The 20,771-nt window shown below is 41.3% G+C and overlaps 1 protein-coding gene across 3 annotated transcripts in view; it reads left to right on the forward strand.

Moving 5' to 3' along the window:
• Positions 1-20,669, forward strand: part of LOC131192131 (retinol dehydrogenase 16-like) — a 31,396-nt gene extending 10,727 nt beyond the window's left edge. For all 3 annotated transcript variants that reach the window (XM_058170985.1, XM_058170984.1, XM_058170983.1), the window contains 3 exons: positions 3,441-3,699; positions 12,232-12,395; positions 14,293-20,669. In XM_058170985.1, the coding sequence (XP_058026968.1) occupies positions 3,441-3,699; positions 12,232-12,395; positions 14,293-14,510 (641 nt within the window). In that variant the 3' untranslated portion in view covers positions 14,511-20,669. The remainder of the gene's footprint in view (positions 1-3,440; positions 3,700-12,231; positions 12,396-14,292) is intronic.
• Positions 20,670-20,771: the final 102 nt, after the last annotated feature.

Here is a 20,771-nt window from a genome sequence, read left to right on the forward strand (position 1 = left end):
TTTTTGAGTCTAGTTTCTCTATGTCTGAAGTCCATTTTTTTAATCTCATCTCTACACATTGCCACTCTGTACATATTGGGCAATGTGACTGTTGCACTGACTCTTCTTTCAATGGAAAATGTTCCTTAATACGGTATGTATCAAAGGCAAGAGTTACTGGTACTAAACTGGACAGAACTGTTACCCTAATACGCTCCAGGTGTTTTAGACTCCCATCAGCCTGAGTACAGACGAGGGCAAACAATTACCGGAGTTGTCCAGAAACCCCCTGCAAGTTGCTTGCCCTGCACTACATACAATTTTGTTCTTGCTCATTGTGTCTTCTGAGGTTGTGACTGATCTTTCTTCTCACAAGCGGCTTCAGGAAATGGTAATTGCACATTGTGTAAGTTCTATGCAGCTCCAACCAAGACAGCCATATGTTAGCAACATCAGAAAAACTCAATTTTTCCCTTGTCCCACTAATCTTGAAATATAGTACATACATTCCATAAGATTAGCCTTCACTTTTTATTAGCATTTGCAGGCTTCAGTGCTAAATTCAATGAGCATTTCCTGTCTCGGTTCATGGTAATTGTATAACAGTTAATTGTTACGTCATGGCATTTATGGTGTGATCTTGGCCAAGGTGTCCCTCCAAGGTGGCCTTCCAACCTCAAAAATTAAACATAGAAATCCATTAATTTTTGGATAAAACAAAGCTGGCCATATCAAAAGCCAGTTTTCTTTGTTTTATCCAGAAAAGAACATACCAGCCTAAATATTGATGTGGTTTTGCTTGCCCATTCAGATTCAATGCTAGCTGTTCAATTCAATTGATTGATACGCATCAATTAGTATTTTTGTTATCAATAGTAGCAATTGCCTTGGATAGCAACCATTTGCAGTTATGATGATAATGAAAAAGCAATTTTGTAGCCAGTGCCTGTATTTGCAACTTTCACAGGACATAAGAACATAAGCGCAGTGGTGATCTCACTTAGTGACTGCTTCGCTTAACAATCAACTTATCCATCTCAATTTTTTTCAAGGTCTTCTCTGGCCTTTATTATTTTTTATAAATGACTGAAGACACTGAACATACTGTACCTAATGTTCCTACCTTTTCTGCTTTTCCCCACAACAACCCTGTGAGGTGAATTGAACTCAGAGACAGCTGAGTGAGCCAGCTGGTTTTCATATCATCAGGACTAGAATTCACATCTTGTGGTTTCTAATATGGTGCCATAAGCACTAAACCAGATTTTTTTTAAATTTGCATTTATATCCCGCCCTTCTCCGAAGACTCAGGGCGGCTTACACAGTGTCAAGCAATAGTCTTCATCCATTTGTATATTATATACAAAGTCAACTTATTGCCCCCAACAATCTGGGTCCTCATTTTACCTACCTTATAAAGGATGGAAGGCTGAGTCAATCTTGGGCCTGGTGGGACTTGAACCTGCAGTAATTGCAAGCAGCTGCTGTTAATAACAGACTGTCTTAACAGTCTGAGCCACTCAAGACCCACAGATTTAGCTATCTGTGGTTGCTAAACAAGGACTAACTGCACTACTACTTCTTCCAGCAGCAGTGAGTATTTGTCATGCCAGGCATATATCAGACTGACAGATTTGACAATATTTGGACACTGTTCCCCATTTGTATGGACTTGCAAGATTGAGTATTAACACTATCTTCAATAGAAGGTTGCTACAATGGAATTATCAAGGACGTGGTGGCTCAGTGGCTAAGACGTTGAGCTTGTCGATCGAAAGGTCGGCAGTTCAGCAGTTCGAATCCCTAGTGCCATTTAACAGAGTGAGCTCCCATTACTTGTCCCAGCTTCTGCCAACCTAGCAGTTCGAAAGCATCTAAAAAATGCAAGTAGAAAAATAGGGACCACCTTTGGTGGGAAGGTAACAGCATTCCGTGCGCCTTTGGCATTGAGTCATGCCGGCCACATGACCACGGAGACGTCTTCGGACAGCGTTGGCTCTTCGGCTTTGAAATGGAGATGAGCACCGCCCCCTAGAGTCAGGAACGACTAGCACATATGTGCGAGGGGAACCTTTACCTTTACCTTATAATGGAATTGAAAGCACATTTCTTCCCCTTGGCTTTACTTTCCAAGGAATTAGAGAGGGTCTCTTCTAAGACATTTCCCACACCTCCATTCTTCTGAGGACTGAGATGTCTCTTACCTGACTATTGTCAATTCGCAAAGCATCCCTGCCTCAAGGCTCATGATTTAATTAGTCCATCCATCAGAACCCTGACAATTATCCTGGCAGCAGCTGCTCCTCCTCCTCCTCCTCCTGTCTTTCAAGGATATTCCCACAGACCATTACAAATAAGACTTATGAAAAATGACCACAAGTACTGGGAAGCGTTTGTTATTAGTTATCAAATGCCAAGGCAAATAAAAACATATTTCTCATATTTAAATTGGTTGCTGCATGAAATCATAACAGAGACGTGTATGGACCTGTGCGGTACTGCATAGTGATTAAAATGTAAGATTAAGAGATTCTAGATTATTCTCATTTTGTGACTTTGGGGCCAGTCACTTTCCTCTAATCTTTGTCAAGGGTTATTTTTGTAGGGAAAGTGAAAGCAAACTCAAGAGTACCCCACCTTGAGTTACAAAACAGGTTTTAATGAGAACATTGTGCATTGGAAGGAAAACATGCGGCCAACCCTTTTTAGGCAAATATAATTCTTAAAGAAGTGACCAAGATACTTATTGCAATGTGTCTTATTGCTTACTAGGGAGAGATGTCAAAAATATTACTTAACCTTCCCAAGTCTGTGAGTTGAGATTAGGCTTCCATAAATCCCAGCTTTTGAGAGCTGAATTGGACCTTGCAAACCTAAGCTCAGTTTAATCACATTTATATTAACATGGGCCTCACTGTTCCTTACCCAACACCTTAACTGTTGACGCCTGAGATAATATTAGTTAGGTTTGTTTGAGCTGTCCTTTCCCCCCTTACTTTTATGAACCCCAGTGTTTTGATATAACAAAGTGGAGGATGTTGAAGTAGAAAGAAATATTTATCAGTTACTTAATTTTGTTCTGTTTTCATGGGATACTGTTTGGATGTACTGCAGGATACTTCTGCTGACTGCCGGCAGTTCGGCAGTTCGATCCTCACCGGCTCAAGGTTGACTCAGCCTTCTATCTTCCATCCTTCCGAGTTGGTAAAATGACCCAGATTGTTGGGGGCAATAGGTCGACTCTGTAAACCGCTTACAGAGGGCTGTAAAGCACTGTGAAGCGGTATATAAGTCTTAAGTGCTATGGCTATTAGATCTCTAAGATGTCTTCTTCACATGTTTCAAGAACCAGATTGGCTTGCCTAACGTATAACAAGAGAGAGTATTCCAGAGGGATGCTGCTGTAGAGGGCTCTTATCACATAGTTGACGTCCCCTGTTTCTTCTTCTTCTTCTCATTAGGACTTTGGGGATTGGTAAACAATGCCGGTGTTTCTATCCCAACTGCCCCAAATGAGTGGCTAACCAAGGAGGATTTCAAGAAAATCATCGATATCAATCTACTTGGGGTGATTGACGTGACCTTACACATGATACCATTGTTGAGAAAAGCCAAGGGACGTATTGTCAACATTGCCAGCATAATGGGCCGATTAAGTCTTTTTGGTGGAGGCTACTGCCCTTCAAAATATGGTGTGGAATCTTTCTCTGATAGTCTCAGGTAAGTGCTATTTTCTTGTTAACAGTATTGGCAAAAATTCAAATGTTTCTTGGACGGTGGGGTAAATTCTTTAAATTCTTTCATAAAACAGGTGCATTTCAGAATACAAAAGCCATTGTCACAGTAATAATATTGCTGTGTTGGTTTACAGAAGTGTTGCAGGATACAACACGAGTGTAACTGCAGACCGATCAATTTTCTCATTTAGCACCGAAGTTAAATACAGTATCGGCCAGCCAAACTTGGACCATACTTTTATAAGTAACAACATTCCAAACTGCTGAGCAAACTTTTACGTTTCAATCCGGGATTTTGGCTCCCCACTCCCAACACATCACGCATGTCCCAATTGCTTTATTTAAAAAAAAATGTTACAGTAAGAGAAAAATTGGTACATAAACAGATGATTGATGATAATTAATTACTGTAATAAGAATGTTTGGCCATTGCCATATTGAAACTCCTCTGCTAATAGTAACAGAGAGTGTGACTCATGGATGTCTGGCTAAGGCTGAAAGAAGAAAAAGTCAGTTTTGAACTGTAATCCAACACAAAATTAAATTGAGCTAAACCTTTGCAAGTGAAGGGAGACTGACTTGTGAGTAGAACGCAGTTAGGTCTCCTTTAAAAGAACTAACAGTTAGATCCAGGTGCATGAGAGAGACATAACAAACATAAAACATCAGTGTAAATCTTGCCAGCTAAAAAGCAACGTAGAATACAGGTAGACCCCCTTGACTTATAACCTGTCGCTTACAACCCGTTCAAAATTATGGCAGAACCTTTGAAAGGTTACTTACAACTTGGATGTGAAGCTCTGATGGCGTGCACACACACACACACACACACACACACACACACACACACGTCACGTGACTGCATTCAGCAACTGGCCTGTATCTACAGCTGCTTCCATTGTCCTGCACTCACATGACTGCAATTTATGGTTTTTTTGCTGGAAAACAAAACAAAACACCATTGTAGACAATGCATTCACTGAACACATGGCGTCTCCACTTAGTAACTATGGTGACTTAATGACCATGACAAAAAAGGTTGTAAAAATGGGTTCAGTCATGCAGTGACCCACTTAACGACTGACACAATTTACAACCATAATCCCAGATTCAATTATGGCTGTACGTCGAGCGCTACCTGTGCCTGCTGGTAAAACTTTATTAAATATACGCAGATGCATACATTCTGAAAAATGGCGTTTACGTAGCATCGTAAATGTTGATTTCTCCCAAAAGCTCTGGGTTCCAGTGCCAACAACTTATTCCTATTGAAACAGATGCTTGTCACCCATTTCTCTCCAAAATATAGAAATAGTTCACGCAGAATACCCCTGCTTTTCTCACCTGCTTCAAGCACTTCCTTTTCTGAAACCGAATAATTCCCCAGCGTAGATGGTTTTGATTTGCAAAACCATATTTGTAGTATTTGCAATCTTGTCCGTTCTGGTCACTATAAAATATTTGTTGCAATGCCACAGCCCTTGTTTTACAAGCCAAGAGGGGAGCTGCTCACTGGAGTGCTTAATTGGGTTTTTTCTTACTTGTCATCACTATAGCAGGGCAAATTTTTGTGTGTGTGTGCCATTGTTAAAAATGCAATTGGAGGGCTACATTAAAAAAAAAAAAAAGACCCCCGCCATCAAGATTCCCAGACATGATGTTACAACCTACAGTGACTTGAGTTCATGCTTCACAATGAGTTCCAAATAAAACACCTTATGGTTAGCACGGTGTGAATAGCTAATCCCTTGTGAGGCTTCAAATTTACACAGCTTGAATTAATTTGGTCTTTCCCAGTCTGATTTCCTCCAGATGCATTTGCCTTGGCTTCCCATAATTCTATACCCAAGCCCATGCTGGTCAGAGTTGTAAGAGGTAAAGCCCTATGCAGGGGGTGGGAGGAAGGAGGGAACCAGGTTGGAGAAGTCTGGGCCAGTGGTGGGATTCAAAAATTTTTACTACTGGTTCTCTGGCCATGGCTTGGCGGGCATGGCTTGGTGGACATGGCAGGGGAAGGATACTGTAAAATCTCCATTCCGTCCCCACTCCAGGGGAAGTATACTGCAAAATCCCCATTTCCTCCCGATCAGCTGGGACTTGGGAGGCAGAGAATAGATGGGGGAGGGGCCAGTCAGAATTTTTACTACCGGTTCTCCGAACTACTCAAAATTTCCACTACCAGTTCTCCAGAACTGGTCAGAACCTGCTGATTACCATCTCTGGTCTGGGCCCTTGGTGGGGGAAATAAAAAAAGACAGACCTGGACAATTTAAATTCTCGAGTTATCCCACTATTGTAGCTTCAAACCCACATATTACCCCCTGGAAACATCCAGACAAGCAAGACAAGCAAGAACCATTTTAGACAATACCTCCAAGGGAATCAGGCAGATGAACAAGATTCCTCATTCTTGCTCTAAATTTGCATTACTCTTTCTGAAAATTAGTTCACCTCCAAAAGATCTGGAGGTCTGTTATCTGACTGCTGCATTTAAACAAGGAAGAGATGAGGAAATATTTTGGTACAAGATGTAGTAATAATCACCGGCTTGAACAACTTGTAGAAGAAATCGGATGAATACATGGCTACTAGCAGCTCTGGCGGTTCAATATTGCCATCAGTATCTGAGGTGGAATATTTTGAAAAAACAGCTGTTGTGGAACACAAGCATGAAGGTGCAAGATTCATTTCTGGTTTTGATCCAGAGGTGGGTTTCAGCAGGTTCTAACCAGTTCTGGAGAACCAGTAGCAGAAATTTTGAATAGTTCCGAGAACCGGTAAATACCACCTCTGACTGGCCCCGCCCCCATCTATTCTCTGCCTCCCGAGTCCCAGCTGATCGGGAGGAAATGGGGATTTTGCAGTAACCTTCCCTCCGGAGTGGGGAGGGAATGGAGATTTTACAGTATCCTTCCCTTGCCAAGCCAACCACACGCACAGAACTGGTAGTAAAAAAAAAATTGAATCCCACCACTGTTTTTGTCTGTTTGAGGCATCAGGCTGCTTAGGAGGAAACAGAAAATAGAAAACCTTTGCACTGATCTTGTTTCAGAGTCCTTGGACTTTTGATGAATGTTTAATTATTAATTATTAACTTATTATTCAGCCTATCTGAAACGAGCAGAGTTTAAACTAAAAAGAAGAATCAGAGAATGGAAAATCTGCAGGCTGCAGACTTTTTCAGTCTGCAATCTGGAAAGCACCCATCTGGGTGGGTGGGAGGAATACATCCAGATCTGCCATTTTAAGCCTGTAGCCTGAATTCTGAGAGACATATAAGTTTTAAAAATAAATTAACAATAAACGAAACACCAAGAATAATGAAACAGGAGTTAAAAAGGAAGAGGGAAGTCAAAACAAAGTTTATATAAATGATTTCCCTCTCTTTGATGAATGTTGTTTTCAGCCAAAAGAATAAGATATATTCATATAGCTATTATTTTTAACTGGAAACTAAATATTGGATCTTGGTTGAGCTCAAAATCTAACTTGGACAGACTTGGTTAATATTTGAATGGAGACTTATCAAGAAATCCCAGAACTGTAAGCAAGACTTAAAAAAAATCTTCATGGTAGAAAGTCGTCTTTGTATGATCAAGCTACCTCGATGTACTTGTTTCATACTGTTCACTCTTTTTATCCATATGCATTCAATATTCATTCATAGAAGTATGTGCAAAGAGAGCCTTTGCACTTTGTATCTTGTGCGCCATCTCCTAGATTGGGACGCTCTTCAGGTAATCATTCTTGCCTTAGTCACTGTACAAATGGACTACTGAAATGCACTTTATGTGGGCGTCTCTTGATGATCACCTGGAAGCACCAGCTGGTGCAGAAGGGACCAACTTGAGCAGTGATGAGCGTGGCTCATTATGCCCATATGACACCATCACTCCAGGAGCTGCACTGGTTAATGTTTTTTTATTTATTTATTTGATTTTTATACCGCCCTTCTCCCGAAGGACTCAGGGCGGTGTACAGGCAAAATAAAACAAACAATACAAAGTACAATTTAAAATGCAATTTAAAAAACTTATTTAAATTAGCCTGAAAATTTAAAAATTTACCATACACTAAAAAACCCCATTTAAAATTAATAAAAATTTGACATTTAAAATTCAATTCAAGCCAGCCCCGCGCGGATAAAAAGGTGTGTCTTCAGTTCGCGGCGGAAAGTCCGAAGGTCAGGTATTTGGCGTAAACCTGGGGGAAGCTCGTTCCAGAGTGTGGGAGCCCCCACAGAGAAGGCCCTTCCCCTGGGGGCCGCCAGCCGACATTGTTTGGCGGACGGCACCCTGAGAAGTCCCTCTCTGTGAGAGCGTACGGGTCGGTGGGAGGCATGTGGTAACAGCAGGCGGTCCCGTAGGTACCCAGGCCCTAAGCCATGGAGCGCTTTAAAGGTCGTAACCAACACCTTAAAGTGCACTCGAAAGGCCACAGGTAGCCAGTGCAGTCTGCGCAGGAGCGGTGTTACATGGGAGCTACGCGTAGATCCCTCTATCACCCGCGCAGCTGCATTCTGGACTAACTGAAGCCTCCGAGTGCACTTCAAGGGGAGCCCCATGTAGAGAGCATTACAATATTTGACTTCCAGGTACAATTCACAGTCCTGGTTGGTTGGTTGGTTGGTTGGTTGGTTGGTTGGTTGGTTGGTTGGTTGGTTGGTTGGTTGGTTGGTTGGTCGGTCAGTTGATCTGTCTGTCTGTCCGTCCGTCCGTTCGTCCGTCCGTCCATCCATCCATCCATCCATCATCCATCCATTTATCTTCTTTCTTTCTATCTGTCTGTCTTATCTATCTATCTATCTATCTATCTATCTATCTATCTATCTATCTATCTATCTATCCATCCTCCATCCATCCATCCATCCATCCATCCATTTATCTTCTTTCTATCTATCTATCTATCTATCTGTCTGTCTGTCTATCATCTATCAAACTTGTATGCTGCCCATCTCTCCAAAGACGACCGTAGGCAACTTATAGATATTGAATGAAATGCAGTGTAAAACATTAAAACAATAAAGATCTTAGTTTTATTTTAATTGAAATAAAATTTCAATTAAAATAAAACTAAGCAGGCTGGAGAGGGAGGGAGCAAAGTGCACACAGGAGGAGGTGTAGCATTCTCTACTCCATTAGACATCTCCAACTTGCCACACTCCCATTGGGCCCCAGGCTTAGCCACATCTTAAAGGTCTTTCAGAAGGACAGAAGTGTGGGAGCAGATCTGACCTCGGGGGGGCATGAAGTTCTAGACTGGGCAGGAGCCATGGCAGAAAAGGTTTTTCTGGAATCCACCCATGCCATGAAGGGCTTTAAGGGTGATATTGTAAGCAACACCTTGAACTGGATGCTGAAGCAAACTGACTGTCAGTGTATCTCATGTAATAGCGGTGTAGCATGAGCCAAGCTAGGGGCCCCAAGAATTGCCCATGCAGCTGTGTTCTGCACCAGCAGAAGTTGTCAGATATTCTTCAAGGATAGCCTCATATAGAATTCATTGCAGTCGTCCAAGTGTGAGATGACCGGGGCTTGAGGGACTGAGCACAGGAACTTCAAATCCAGGAAAGGGCACAACTGGTCCACAACATGAAATTGTGCAAAGGCTCTTCTAGCCACAACTGCCACTAACTCATAGTTATCACCCATAAAGCCCAGCGTGGCGTAGGGCGTAGTTATTCGAGTGACCACCTGTCTCTGGTTTTTTTTCTGCCCATTTGGTGAGATTGGCCAGAGGGAACATGGTATGGATGCCATTAATCTAGCAGTGTCATATTGCAGGAAACAGGCCTTCTTTGTTAAGGTGGCACAGGTGCCTGCAATTTTCTTAAGCAATCTGCTCTTTCACAATGGATCACGCCTTTCCTCTGGATTTATATCCCCCTAGAGATCTAGATCAGGGGTCTCCAACCTTGGTCCTTTTAAGACTTGTGGACTTCAACTCCCAGAGTTCCTCAGCCAGCTTTGCTGGCTGAGGGACTCTGGGAGTTTAAGTCCACAAATCTTAAAGGGACCAAGGTTGGAGACGCCTGATCTAGATAGTTCCCACCTGGGGGATATTCAAGAAGTTATTAAAGGCCTGGCTGTTCTCTCAGGCTGTAGGGCAAAATGAATGTTCAGCCCCTATTTGATGAAGTTTTTGGTTTTCTATTGTTTGTGGGCTGCTCATTTTTTTTTCTTTTGTATTTTTTTTTAAAAAAAGTTTTAATTGTAAGCTACTCAGAGGTCAGGCAGCCTATAAACTGTATAAATAAGATAAAAATAGTATTATTATTTTTAGAAAAATGGGCTCTCTCTTCTTGTTTTATTATATAGACATAGTAAATTCACATACCCATGCATGTATACATACCAAGAGACAATAATAGGAATGATGTATTTAACATCATTCCTATTGCATTTTTACATTTTTATGTATTATATTATATCTAATATAATATAATATATTATTATATAGCTTATAATATATATATATATATATAATATAATAATATATATATTATATATTATTATATAGACCGTGATAGCTCAGGCTGTTAAGAAGCCTGTTATTAGAACACAGCAGCCTGCAATTACTATAGGTTCAAGCCCGGCCCAAGGTTCACTCAGCCTTCCATCCTTTATAAGGTAGGTAAAATGAGAACCCAGATTGTTGGGGGGGCAATAAGTTGACTTTGTAAAAAATATACAAATAGAATGAGACTATTGCCTTATACACTGTAAGCCGCCCTGAGTCTTCGGAGAAGGGCGGGGTATAAATGTAAACAAACAAACAAACAAAAATATCTGATTCTCACTTCCATATAATAGAGTTGACAGAAGAACAGTAAATATTCTACCATGGCACTTAAATTAATTGACATGTTCTAGTTTCTTTCTGGGTAGATATAACTTCCATTTTCCCCATCAAACCTATTCACTTTTCAGATTTGTATTTGTTGCATCCTATCCTTTCTTCACCTACTTCCACAACATTTTTTTATATCCATCATAATCATTCTGCATTTCTCTACCTCTCTTATCCTGGGCTATTCCTAACTCCTAGAGTATATTCTTTGCAAACCCCCCCTTCCCCCCCAAAAAAAACACATTGTCACATTTTTTTTCTCTTGTCCTCCATTTTTTTCTCTCCCCATCCCTCATTCACAGTCACTTTTGCTTCATCATTTCACCAAACATCCTTTTTCATACTTCCCATTCATCTAACATCATATACAGGTTGTCCTCGACTTATGACCACAATTGAACCCAAAATTTCTGTTTTTAAGTGAGATAATTGTTAAGTGAGTTTTGCCCCCATTTACAATCTTTCTTGGCACACTTGTTAAGTGAATCACTACAGTTTATTTATTTATTTATTTATTTATTTAATCGTATTTATATACCGCCCTATCTCCCAAGGGACTCAGGGCGGTTTACAGGCACTAAAAACAGATAAATACAATATAAATACAATATAAAACATTTAAAAAACTTATTCTAAAGCCCGTCCAATTAAAAATAGAAATAAAACCCAATTTAAAACCCAAAATTTAAAATCTAGCTCAGTCCTGCACAATTAAATAAGTATGTTTTAAGCCCGGAAGGTCCAAGGTCCAGCTGACGAAGTCCGGGGGGTAGATCGTTCCAGAGGGTGGGAGCCCCCACAGAGAAGGCCCTTCCCCTGGGTGTCGCCAGACGACATTGCCTCGCTGACAGCACCCTGAGGAGACCCTCTCTGTGAGAGCGCACGGGACGGTGGGAGGTATTCGGTCGCAGTAGGCGATCCCGTAAATAACCCGGCCCAATGCCGGGTTGATAAGTTAATAACCTAGTTGTTAAGTGAATCTGCTTTCCCATTTGCTTGTCAGAAGGTCGCAAAAGGGGATCCGATGACCTTGGGACACATTAACGGTCATAAGTATGAACCAGTTGCCAAGCGTCTGAATTTTGATCGCATGATTATGGGAATGCTTCAAAAGTCTTAACTGTGAAAAACTGTTGTAAGTCATTTTTTGAGTGCCATTGTAACTTTGAACGGTCACTAAATGAACTGTTGTAAGTAGAGGACTACCTGTACTTCTATAGCACAGACTTTTTACTTTCAAGTACAAAGAATTATATTATGGGCTATAGAAGCCTAGTTTATAGCAGTAAGAGCCTTAACATTATTATAAAGGAATGGGAGGAATCAAGAAATGATGAAGACAAGAGGAGCAAGAAGAAGACACAGAAGAAACATCTAGAATATACACTGAATGACTGATTATGTATTGTATGTTTGTTCATAAAATTTAAAAAATGTTTATAAAAAAACATTATTTCCCATTCTTTCTTTAGGGGGATTAATCTGTTTTATAATACTTTTTCATACAGAATGTACAATTTGTACTTTCTCCTGTTTGTATTTTTCTCCTTCCACTTTTTTTGGTTCTCCGTTGTTTCTTTTTGTCCATGCTCCCGCATTTTTCAAGATGTCACAGCCATAATGATTTTCCAGAACCTGTGGTAGATAATATTAATTTTTTTTCCAGGCTTGAACTCTCCCCCTTTGGAGTGAAAGTCTGCATAATAGAGCCAGGTTACTTCCAAACTGCAGTCACCAATGATAAAATCTTGCACCAGAATTTCAGGAACCTCTGGGAGCGTCTTCCAGAAGAAATCAAGGAAGCGTATGGAGAGAGTTATTATAAGTCACGTGAGTGAGATTCTCCTATTTTCTTAAAACCTGATGTCAGGGAGGGAGGAAGAGACAGAGAGAGAGATTTTACACAGAAAACACCAGGAGCCACAAAACCTGGGTGGGCGTGGCTTGGGGAGTATCATGTGACTGGGTGGGAGTTATGTTGAGTTGACCGCCTAGGTTTTGTGGCTCCCGGTGTTTTCTTTTCTGTGGGAAACGGGTCTAAATGGCTCTTCGAGTGTTTAAGGTTGCAGATCCCTGCCTTAACACTACTCATTACCTGTTCTATACAGTAGTATGTGGGTTTATGTACAGATAGTCCTTGATGTACAGACCAAAATTATGGTGGCGAAATAGAGCACGTGGTAAGTGAGTTTTGCCCCATTTTACAACCTTTTGCCACAGTTGTTAAGTAAATCGCTGCAGTTGTTAAGTGAGCCAAGAGGTTGTTAAGGGATGCAATTTCCCTCCCTTCCCCCCCACCCCCGTTGATGTTGCTTGTCAGAAGCTGGCTGGGAAGATAATACATGGCGATAGCAATAGCACAATGCTTTACAGCCCTCTCTTTTTTTCATTTTACCCACCTCAGAAGGGTGGAAGGCTGAGTCAACCTTGAGCCAGTGAAACTCGAACTGCCGGCAGGCAGCAGGAGTAGCCGCCTGAAGAATGTTGTGCCTGTCCTTGCAATTATAAGGGCCAGAAACTTGAATCAAATGTTGTAATAATCAGAACAATGGGTGCAAACTTTAACTGTGTTCAGCTGGATTCCAAAATAAATATGGTGTCCTCCGTGTCCATAATATTAGGGAAAAATTGTAAGAAAGGAGGACATGATAATTATATGACTCATATAAGGAGCAAATGAAGCTGAATCAAATTAGCTGCCTGGAAAATGTTTTGCTGGTATAGATGTCTGTATCTGCTTGCCCTCTGTGTCTAGATTCTGTCTTAGGTGTCAAAAATTACACACGGTTTTAGAACGTTTGATTTTGGTTGTCTAATAACTAACTTATATGAACTATCCCAGTTTTCTGAAGTATCCTAGCTTTCTTTGGGAACTCCCGGGGGTTGGGAGCACATCAGTGGTGGGTTGCCTCCAGTTCGGACCGGTTCTATAGAACTGCTAGTAAAACCGGTGGGAGGCTCCTCCCACTGACCCGAATGTATGCCTGGGTGGGAGTTATTTAGTTAGAACCTCCCCTGTTTATTGGATGAAAGAGATTAATCTTCTTGGTGCCAATGCATTTGGTGCAGTGAGTCACATATGTACAGAAAGTCTTCTGCATATTCAAATTACGCGGTTACCCTGAGCGTTATTTCTGGCTGAATGCATTTTTGCCACTTCGACTATTTTATAAACGAAACCCATACTTCTCAGGATATTAATTTCAGGCAATTAAATTTGTAACGAGCAAAAGTTATAGTTGGAAAGAATAGGCGTGGTCTGGGGAATTTGTATACAGGATTGTTAAATGAGAGCTTAGTGTGGTTCTAATTTATATTTATGGGGCTCAGTGGCTAAGATGCTGAGCTTGTCGATCGAAAGGTCGGCAGTTCAGCGGTTCAAATCCCTAGTGCCGTGTAACGGGGAGCTCCTGTTACTAGTCCCAGCTTCTGCCAACCTAGCAGTTCGAAAGCATGTAAAAAATGCAAGTAGAAAAAATAGGGACCACCTTTGTGGGAAGTAACAGCGTTCCGTGCGCCTTTGGCGTTGAGTCATGCCGGCCACATGACCACGGAGACATCTTTGGGCAGCGCTGGCTCTTCGGCTTTGAAACGGAGATGAGCACCGCCCCCTAGAGTCGAAAATGACTAGCACATATGTGCAAGGAGAACCTTTACCTTTAATTTATATTTTGTGAAGAACAAATGTATTCTTATTTCATTTTTTTCCCCATCTCTCTTTCTGTAGTGATGGAAGGAACCTCTAAACTGCAAGCCAACTGCAATTCTAAACTTCATCTGGTTACCAACTGCATGGAACATGCATTGACTGCTGTGCATCCTCGCTTCCGCTACTCAGCCGGTTGGGATGCCAAACTCTTTTACCTCCCTGTAAGCTACTTGCCAACTAGGCTAGCAGATCAGCTGTTTTTGTGGTCTTACCCTCAACCAAAAAAGAGCACTTAGGGTGGAGAGATGTTAGTTTTCAAGAAGAAAGTTTGACACTGGTGGATTGGGCTTGGAAAGCTCTTCTTTTTAGAACCTTTCATTCTTGGGTGGGTTTTTATAGGCTCTTTATATGATACTGTTTCCAGAATACTGTCTATCCTAAATTATCTTTTATTACATCAGACCAGTTTCCTTGTTACATAGTTATTGTGGGTATGGGTATTCCCACCACCCACCAGTTCTATCTTTTGTAGAAGTGATACTTATCTAGATTTTGACTCTAAAATATTATCAGGGCAAGAGCATACAAAATTTCCCTAAATCAAATAGGACCATTGATCTGTCCAACTTAGTATGTAACCTTGGATCTTTGAGATCCTGATAAACTGGTGGCGGGAAGGATGTACCTCCAAAGGTCTGTCACTAAACTATGGTTGGGAACCGCCATCATCTTCTTGTGCCATATCTCTCATCGGACGTTGGCGATCCTATTTTTATCAACAGCCACACGAAAAAGTGCTGTTGAGTTTTGTCCAAACCAGTCCCTTAGATTTTGAAGCCCTGATGTTCTTCTGCCTGGACCTCATTTGCCTTCCATCTTTCCTTGGAGGTTTAAATGAAGTATGCCATGTTTTTCTGGGGGTCATGTCCAAAATATTCTAACTTTCGCTTTTTGATAGTTTTGGTGATTTCCCTTGGCTTTCCCAGGCAGCTTATCACCTCCTCGTTTCTGATTTTGTCAACCCAATTTATACGTAACAGCTGCCTGGAATTGCCATAGCTGTGCAATAATATGACATAGATCCTGTTGTTCAGGATGGGTTCAAAGACTGCAGAAGATTCCAGCCAGATAATCCCAACAATTCTATAGATATATAGATGGTCCTCCTGACTGCATTCTATTAATTTGAGAATTAATCTACAAGGAAAACTTGCTCTGAAAGTACTATTTCAGGCACCTTTAGGAAATTCTCATACTTCTGTACATTTTTTACTCACTTAGTTTTCTACTACAGGGTTACTCCCAGACTCTCCATCTGCCAGAGCCCTTGGGAAGGCCATTACTATTTGTTGTTTAGCCTATTCGCAGCTTTTTCAGAGTTACTTTTTAATGCCGATCATCATAAATCCTAACCAAATTAATCTTGTTGGAGCGATTTCACAATTTGCCTTTTGTCTATACTGTTTAAATCACAATGTTAACAATTTGTGTCTTAGCTTTGTTTTTAAATGATTAAAAAAAACAGCATAGTAACTTCATAGTAACCTCACAGTAACACCATAGTAACCTCATCGTGGAATAAAACAGAATCATTAAGTTGATGTTAAGTTGACCTTTCTTCCTTTGAAAGTGAAGCAATCTGAAAACTTAAAGAATTATAATGATCCAGGAAAAAAAGGGAGGGGAGGAAAATACAGAGCTGGTTTTTAAGCCATGCTGGTAGTAGAGCAGTGGTCACCAACTGGTGGTCCGTGGACCACTGGTGCTCCATGAGAAAATTTTGGTGGTCCACAGAAAAATTATTTGCATTTTTTATATTGCACTAAATCAGGGGGCCTCAAACTACAGCCCCTGGGACAGATACATGCAATGAACATTTGTATTGCTGCAGAGAGTCTCCCCCTTTGGGGTCTTTTTGTGTGTGTAAGAGGGGGGCAGAAATTCCAACTTGGGGTCTGCTTCAGCCTCCTGGTGCAAGGCTTTGGGCGAAGGCTGGAGGGAAGTGCCGCTGGTGGCAAAGAGCCAGAGGACCTTGTTCCAGTGGGACTGCATCATGGCCTGGAACTGGTTGACAATGTCAGCCCATTGAGCCTCCAGGCACCTGTACCTGGCCTTGCACTCCCGCTGGTCTTCCCTCTGCTTAGAAAGCTTAGGCTCGTAGTCCTCAGTGAGGTGCTTCTGCTGAGCCTCCTTCTCAGTTAGATCTAATTTGAACTCAACCAGTTGTTTTGCCAACCCTTTCTCATGGTGGCTGCTTAGCTTCAACAACTGTTTCCTGTTGGGGCCCTACGGAGCCTGGGCGGGCAGGCAAGGAGGGGCTAGGAGGGGAGGGGTGAGTAGAGGCCGGCGAGGTGCGCATTTAAATGCAACCATAGGTTTTAGCAAAATTTGTATAAAATTATAGCAATGTTTCAAGGTTGGCAATAAAATTTGTGTATTTGGAAATCTAAAAGCATGTGATAAAATCTCACACTAAAGAATCCAACAATCCTTAGAAATATTTGTACATGCAGGATAAGGAAGCAGCATAATAATTAAAGCAAAAACAAATAACACAAATGAGGCAATTATGTTCTGAAAGAACTGCAGAAGCTGAGCCTTCTTCAATTATCTTACAGAACTTGTGAAATCAATTGAGGGTTGTGGAAAAGCAGTTTGACTGCAGTCTCAGGCAGTAGGAACAATGGTGAAAAATGTTGAGAACTGCAGTTTAGAAATATCTGGAAAGCTAATATAGGTAGTCCTTGACTTAGCAACCATTTGAAGTTACAACTAATCTGAAAAGGGGGGGGACTTACGATGCAGATCTGAAGTTCTGAATGTCGCCACCCCTTTGTGGTTATGTGATCTGACTTTGGGCGTTCAGCAACAGGGCCACATTTAGAGCTGTTTGGAATGTCCCACAGTGATGTGACTTCATTTCCAGCAAAACTGCACCACAATGGGTATGCACTTAGGACCACTGTGTTCACACAATGACCACCCCCCAAAAAAATAGCAAAATCAGATCGGTAATGTTTTACAACCATTACACTTTACAATCATGATGGGCAGACTCCATTACAGTTGTATCTCAAGGACTACCTGTAATCCCCATCCTTTTGATAAAACCTCCTTTGTCAATTCTAATCCCTGGTTTGTGTGCCCGGATGGAGAAGGGAAGCTAGAGCATTCAGTTCCTGAAGAGACCATAAGTTGCCAAAGACATCGGTATTTTTTATCATTTTCTTTTATTCTTAGTTTGTTAAAAATGTAAGTCATTGTGAATGGATAAAATGAATAAAACTCTGGATTTCCTTATGCCTCACTTTTTTTTTAAAGTTAATCGGAATGTTGCAAGAATGCTGGATGTGCTGTCATAAAGTGGCCATCACTAATATTGGCTATCAAAACAGACAAAGACATTAGAAAACAAAATGATGCCAGATTAGATGCAGCTTGTTTCTGCCATGGTTTTAGCCGTCCATCCAGAGGGTGAAATCCTATCAGTTCGGGATTATGGGCATCAATTCGCCGAACCGGTAGTAATTACCTCTCCTTGGCCCCACCCACGCCCGCCTGGTTGCCAATCACCTCTTCCGGCCGCTCGATATTCCACAGAATTCAATGTTAAATGCAGCAGAGAGAATGCTAACTTCAGAACAGAGCTGCTGCAACCTGTCCCTTTTAGGGTACTCCCCGGGAGGGAGGGAGACGGGGGGATGGGGAGCAGCTGTAATAGGGCCGTAATAGCTCAGGCTGTTAGAAGCCTGTTATTAGAACACAATAGCCTGCAATTACTGCAGGTTCAAGCCCGGCCCGAGGTTGACTCAGCCTTCCATCCTTTATAAGGTAGGTAAAATGACCCAGATTGTTGGGGGGGCAATAAGTTGACTTTGTAAATATACAAATAGAATGAGACTATTGCCTTATACACTGTAAGCCACCCTGAGTCTTCGGAGAAGGGCGGGATATAAATGTAAATTAAAAAAAAAAGCTGGAATGGAGCCATTTTTGTGAAAGGCAGGAAAATTTTTAAGAAGATGTTGGATAACCATTTGTCTGAAGTGGTGTAGGGTTTCCTGCCTGGGCAGGAGGTTGGACTAGAAGACTCCAAGGTCCCTTCCAACTCTCTTACTATTATTATAAGAAGGCTCCACATCCATTTGTACTACTCAGGTGAGTACAAAGATAAACCTCCAAGTGACCTCAATGACTCTCTAAAAAGAATGCAAATGACCAGCTGTCCAGAAGGAATATAAATCCTTCCATTCCCCATCATCCAGTCAGAGCTGAAGAAGCTTCTTGGATGAGAAGCGAAATGTCTTCCAAAAAAACAACAACAACCAAGAAAGTCCAGTTGCCTCCTGAAAAAGCATTTTTGGGACAACCATGACCTAGTGACTGAGACTCTTCATAGACCTGTCCTCTTTTGGCATTTATGACACATATGCCTTGGGATTTAGGGAAACTTCGAATCATGTTGAACTATTTGTGGCCTTACAGAAAATATCCTGTTCTTCCCAAGATACTGACCCCCAGGTATGCTGGAATGCAAATAGAATGAAGGTTTGAAGCACATGATCACAATCTGGGACCTTTCCAGCCAGCTTCTGCCAAGCGAAGTCAGTAGGAGAAGTTCAATTCACTTGACAAGCGCAGTAAAAATTATAACACTGAGACCAATCAGATGACGGCTTGCTTAATAGCTGTATCCCTCAGTGACCAAAATTCCAACTGTAGTTGTTAGTCAAGGACTACCTGTACATCTATAATCCCTTGGCCCGTTCAGTCACAATGAGATTGTGGGCTATGTATAGAAAATGCTAGATCGTGTTGGCTAACCTTGGTGCACACGCACATGAGCGCCAGAAACCGGAAGCTCAAATTTCTGGTTTCCGGTGTGCACATGCACGCTGGTCACCTGGTCTTGCAGTTTCTGGCATGCATACATGCGTGAAGACCAGCTGGCCAGTGCGCATGCATGTACAGAAACTGGAAGAGCAACGGGTGATGCCTGGCGTGCCTGGAGAGATGGTTCTCCATGTCACTTCTGACACATGTGCCATAGGTTCGCCATCACTGTGCCAGATGGTGGAAGACTGACAAAAGTACATGTAAGAGATCCATTTAGCAATTTCAACTCTTAATAGTTACTGGATACAGCCTAGTTGCACAGTAAAGAATGGAATGGGAATGGGAATAGAATAGAAAATAGAGTAGAGTAGAGTAGGAGAGGAGAGGAGAGGGGAAGGGAAGGGAAGGGAAGAGTTGGAAGGGACCTTGGAGGTCTTCTAGTCCAATCCCATCCTCAGGCAGGAAACCCTATACCAGTTCAGACAAATGGTTGTCCAACCTCTTAAAAACATCCAGTGTTGGCTCATTGACAACTTCTAGAGGCAAGTTGTTCCAACGCAATGAACAGGAATAAGCACGCAGAGAATGGAGAATCCCATTGTTTGCAAGCCTTCTCACTGATGACTGCTGTTTAACTATTAAACTAAAGTTGTTCTCATGGACATATCAGAAAAGATCAGAAGGCCTGTCTGCCTGATCTGTTAAATTAGAAGACCTGTAACAAACTATTAATTTTAGAAAATATTACTTCAGAGAAAAAGTAGTGGAAGCTTGGAACCACCTTCCAGTGTTGGTTAGAAATTATTGATGGGTTATCAATAACTGTGTTTAAATATGCTTGAGATAAACATGTGTCCAACTTTCGAATAATAAAAAAAAGCCCTCAAAGGCCAGACTTGATGGACCACTAGGTCTTTTTCTGCCATCAGTTTTCCGTTTCTATGTTAAAGAATGGTCCAGTTCTAAAGCATTATTACCCTCAAGACATCAGCTGGTTATAGTGGTAACTTTGCACCCTTTGCTCAATCCTAAATTTGCCTGTCCTCTGTTTCCCATGGCACCCTTTTCTGCAAACTGGTCTGAGGCAATCAAACAGTCCAGGGCCCCCCTGGAGATTCCCTTCATTTTCCAGAGCAGGTTATTAATCTTGAGATAACACTCTGATGGAACAAATCAGTTTAGGGATCAATGTAACCTGCTTGCTGTGGCATAAAGATGCCTTAGTAAAAAAAAAATTATCATTTCCAGGTTGAACCTCTCCTAACGCCATCACTCTGCTAAACAAATAATTCCCTCAACACTGTCAAACTATTTACTAAATCTGCACTATTAATCTTCTCATTGTTCCCATCACCCATCTCCTTCCACTTATGACTGTATGACTGTAATTTTGTTGTTGGCATCCTTATGATTTATATTGATATTGATTGTTTCCTGATTGCTTATTGTACCCTATGACTATCATTAAGTGTTGTATCATTAAGTGTTCAATTTGTACCCTATGACCATCATTAAGTGTTGTAAGTGTTGTACTTTGATGAAGTTATTTTTTCTTTATGTACACTGAGACCATATGCACCAAGACAAATTCCTTGTGTATCCAATCACACTTGCCCAATAAAATTCTATTCTATTCTTTTTTTATACAAGTTTTTTTATTTTTAAAAAAAACAAAACAAAACAAAACATACAAATCTTTGTTGAAAAAGATATCAATCGGG

The sequence above is a fragment of the Ahaetulla prasina genome, chromosome 2 (assembly GCF_028640845.1).
Source record: "Ahaetulla prasina isolate Xishuangbanna chromosome 2, ASM2864084v1, whole genome shotgun sequence".
In the NCBI taxonomy this organism is placed as follows: domain Eukaryota; kingdom Metazoa; phylum Chordata; class Lepidosauria; order Squamata; family Colubridae; genus Ahaetulla; species Ahaetulla prasina.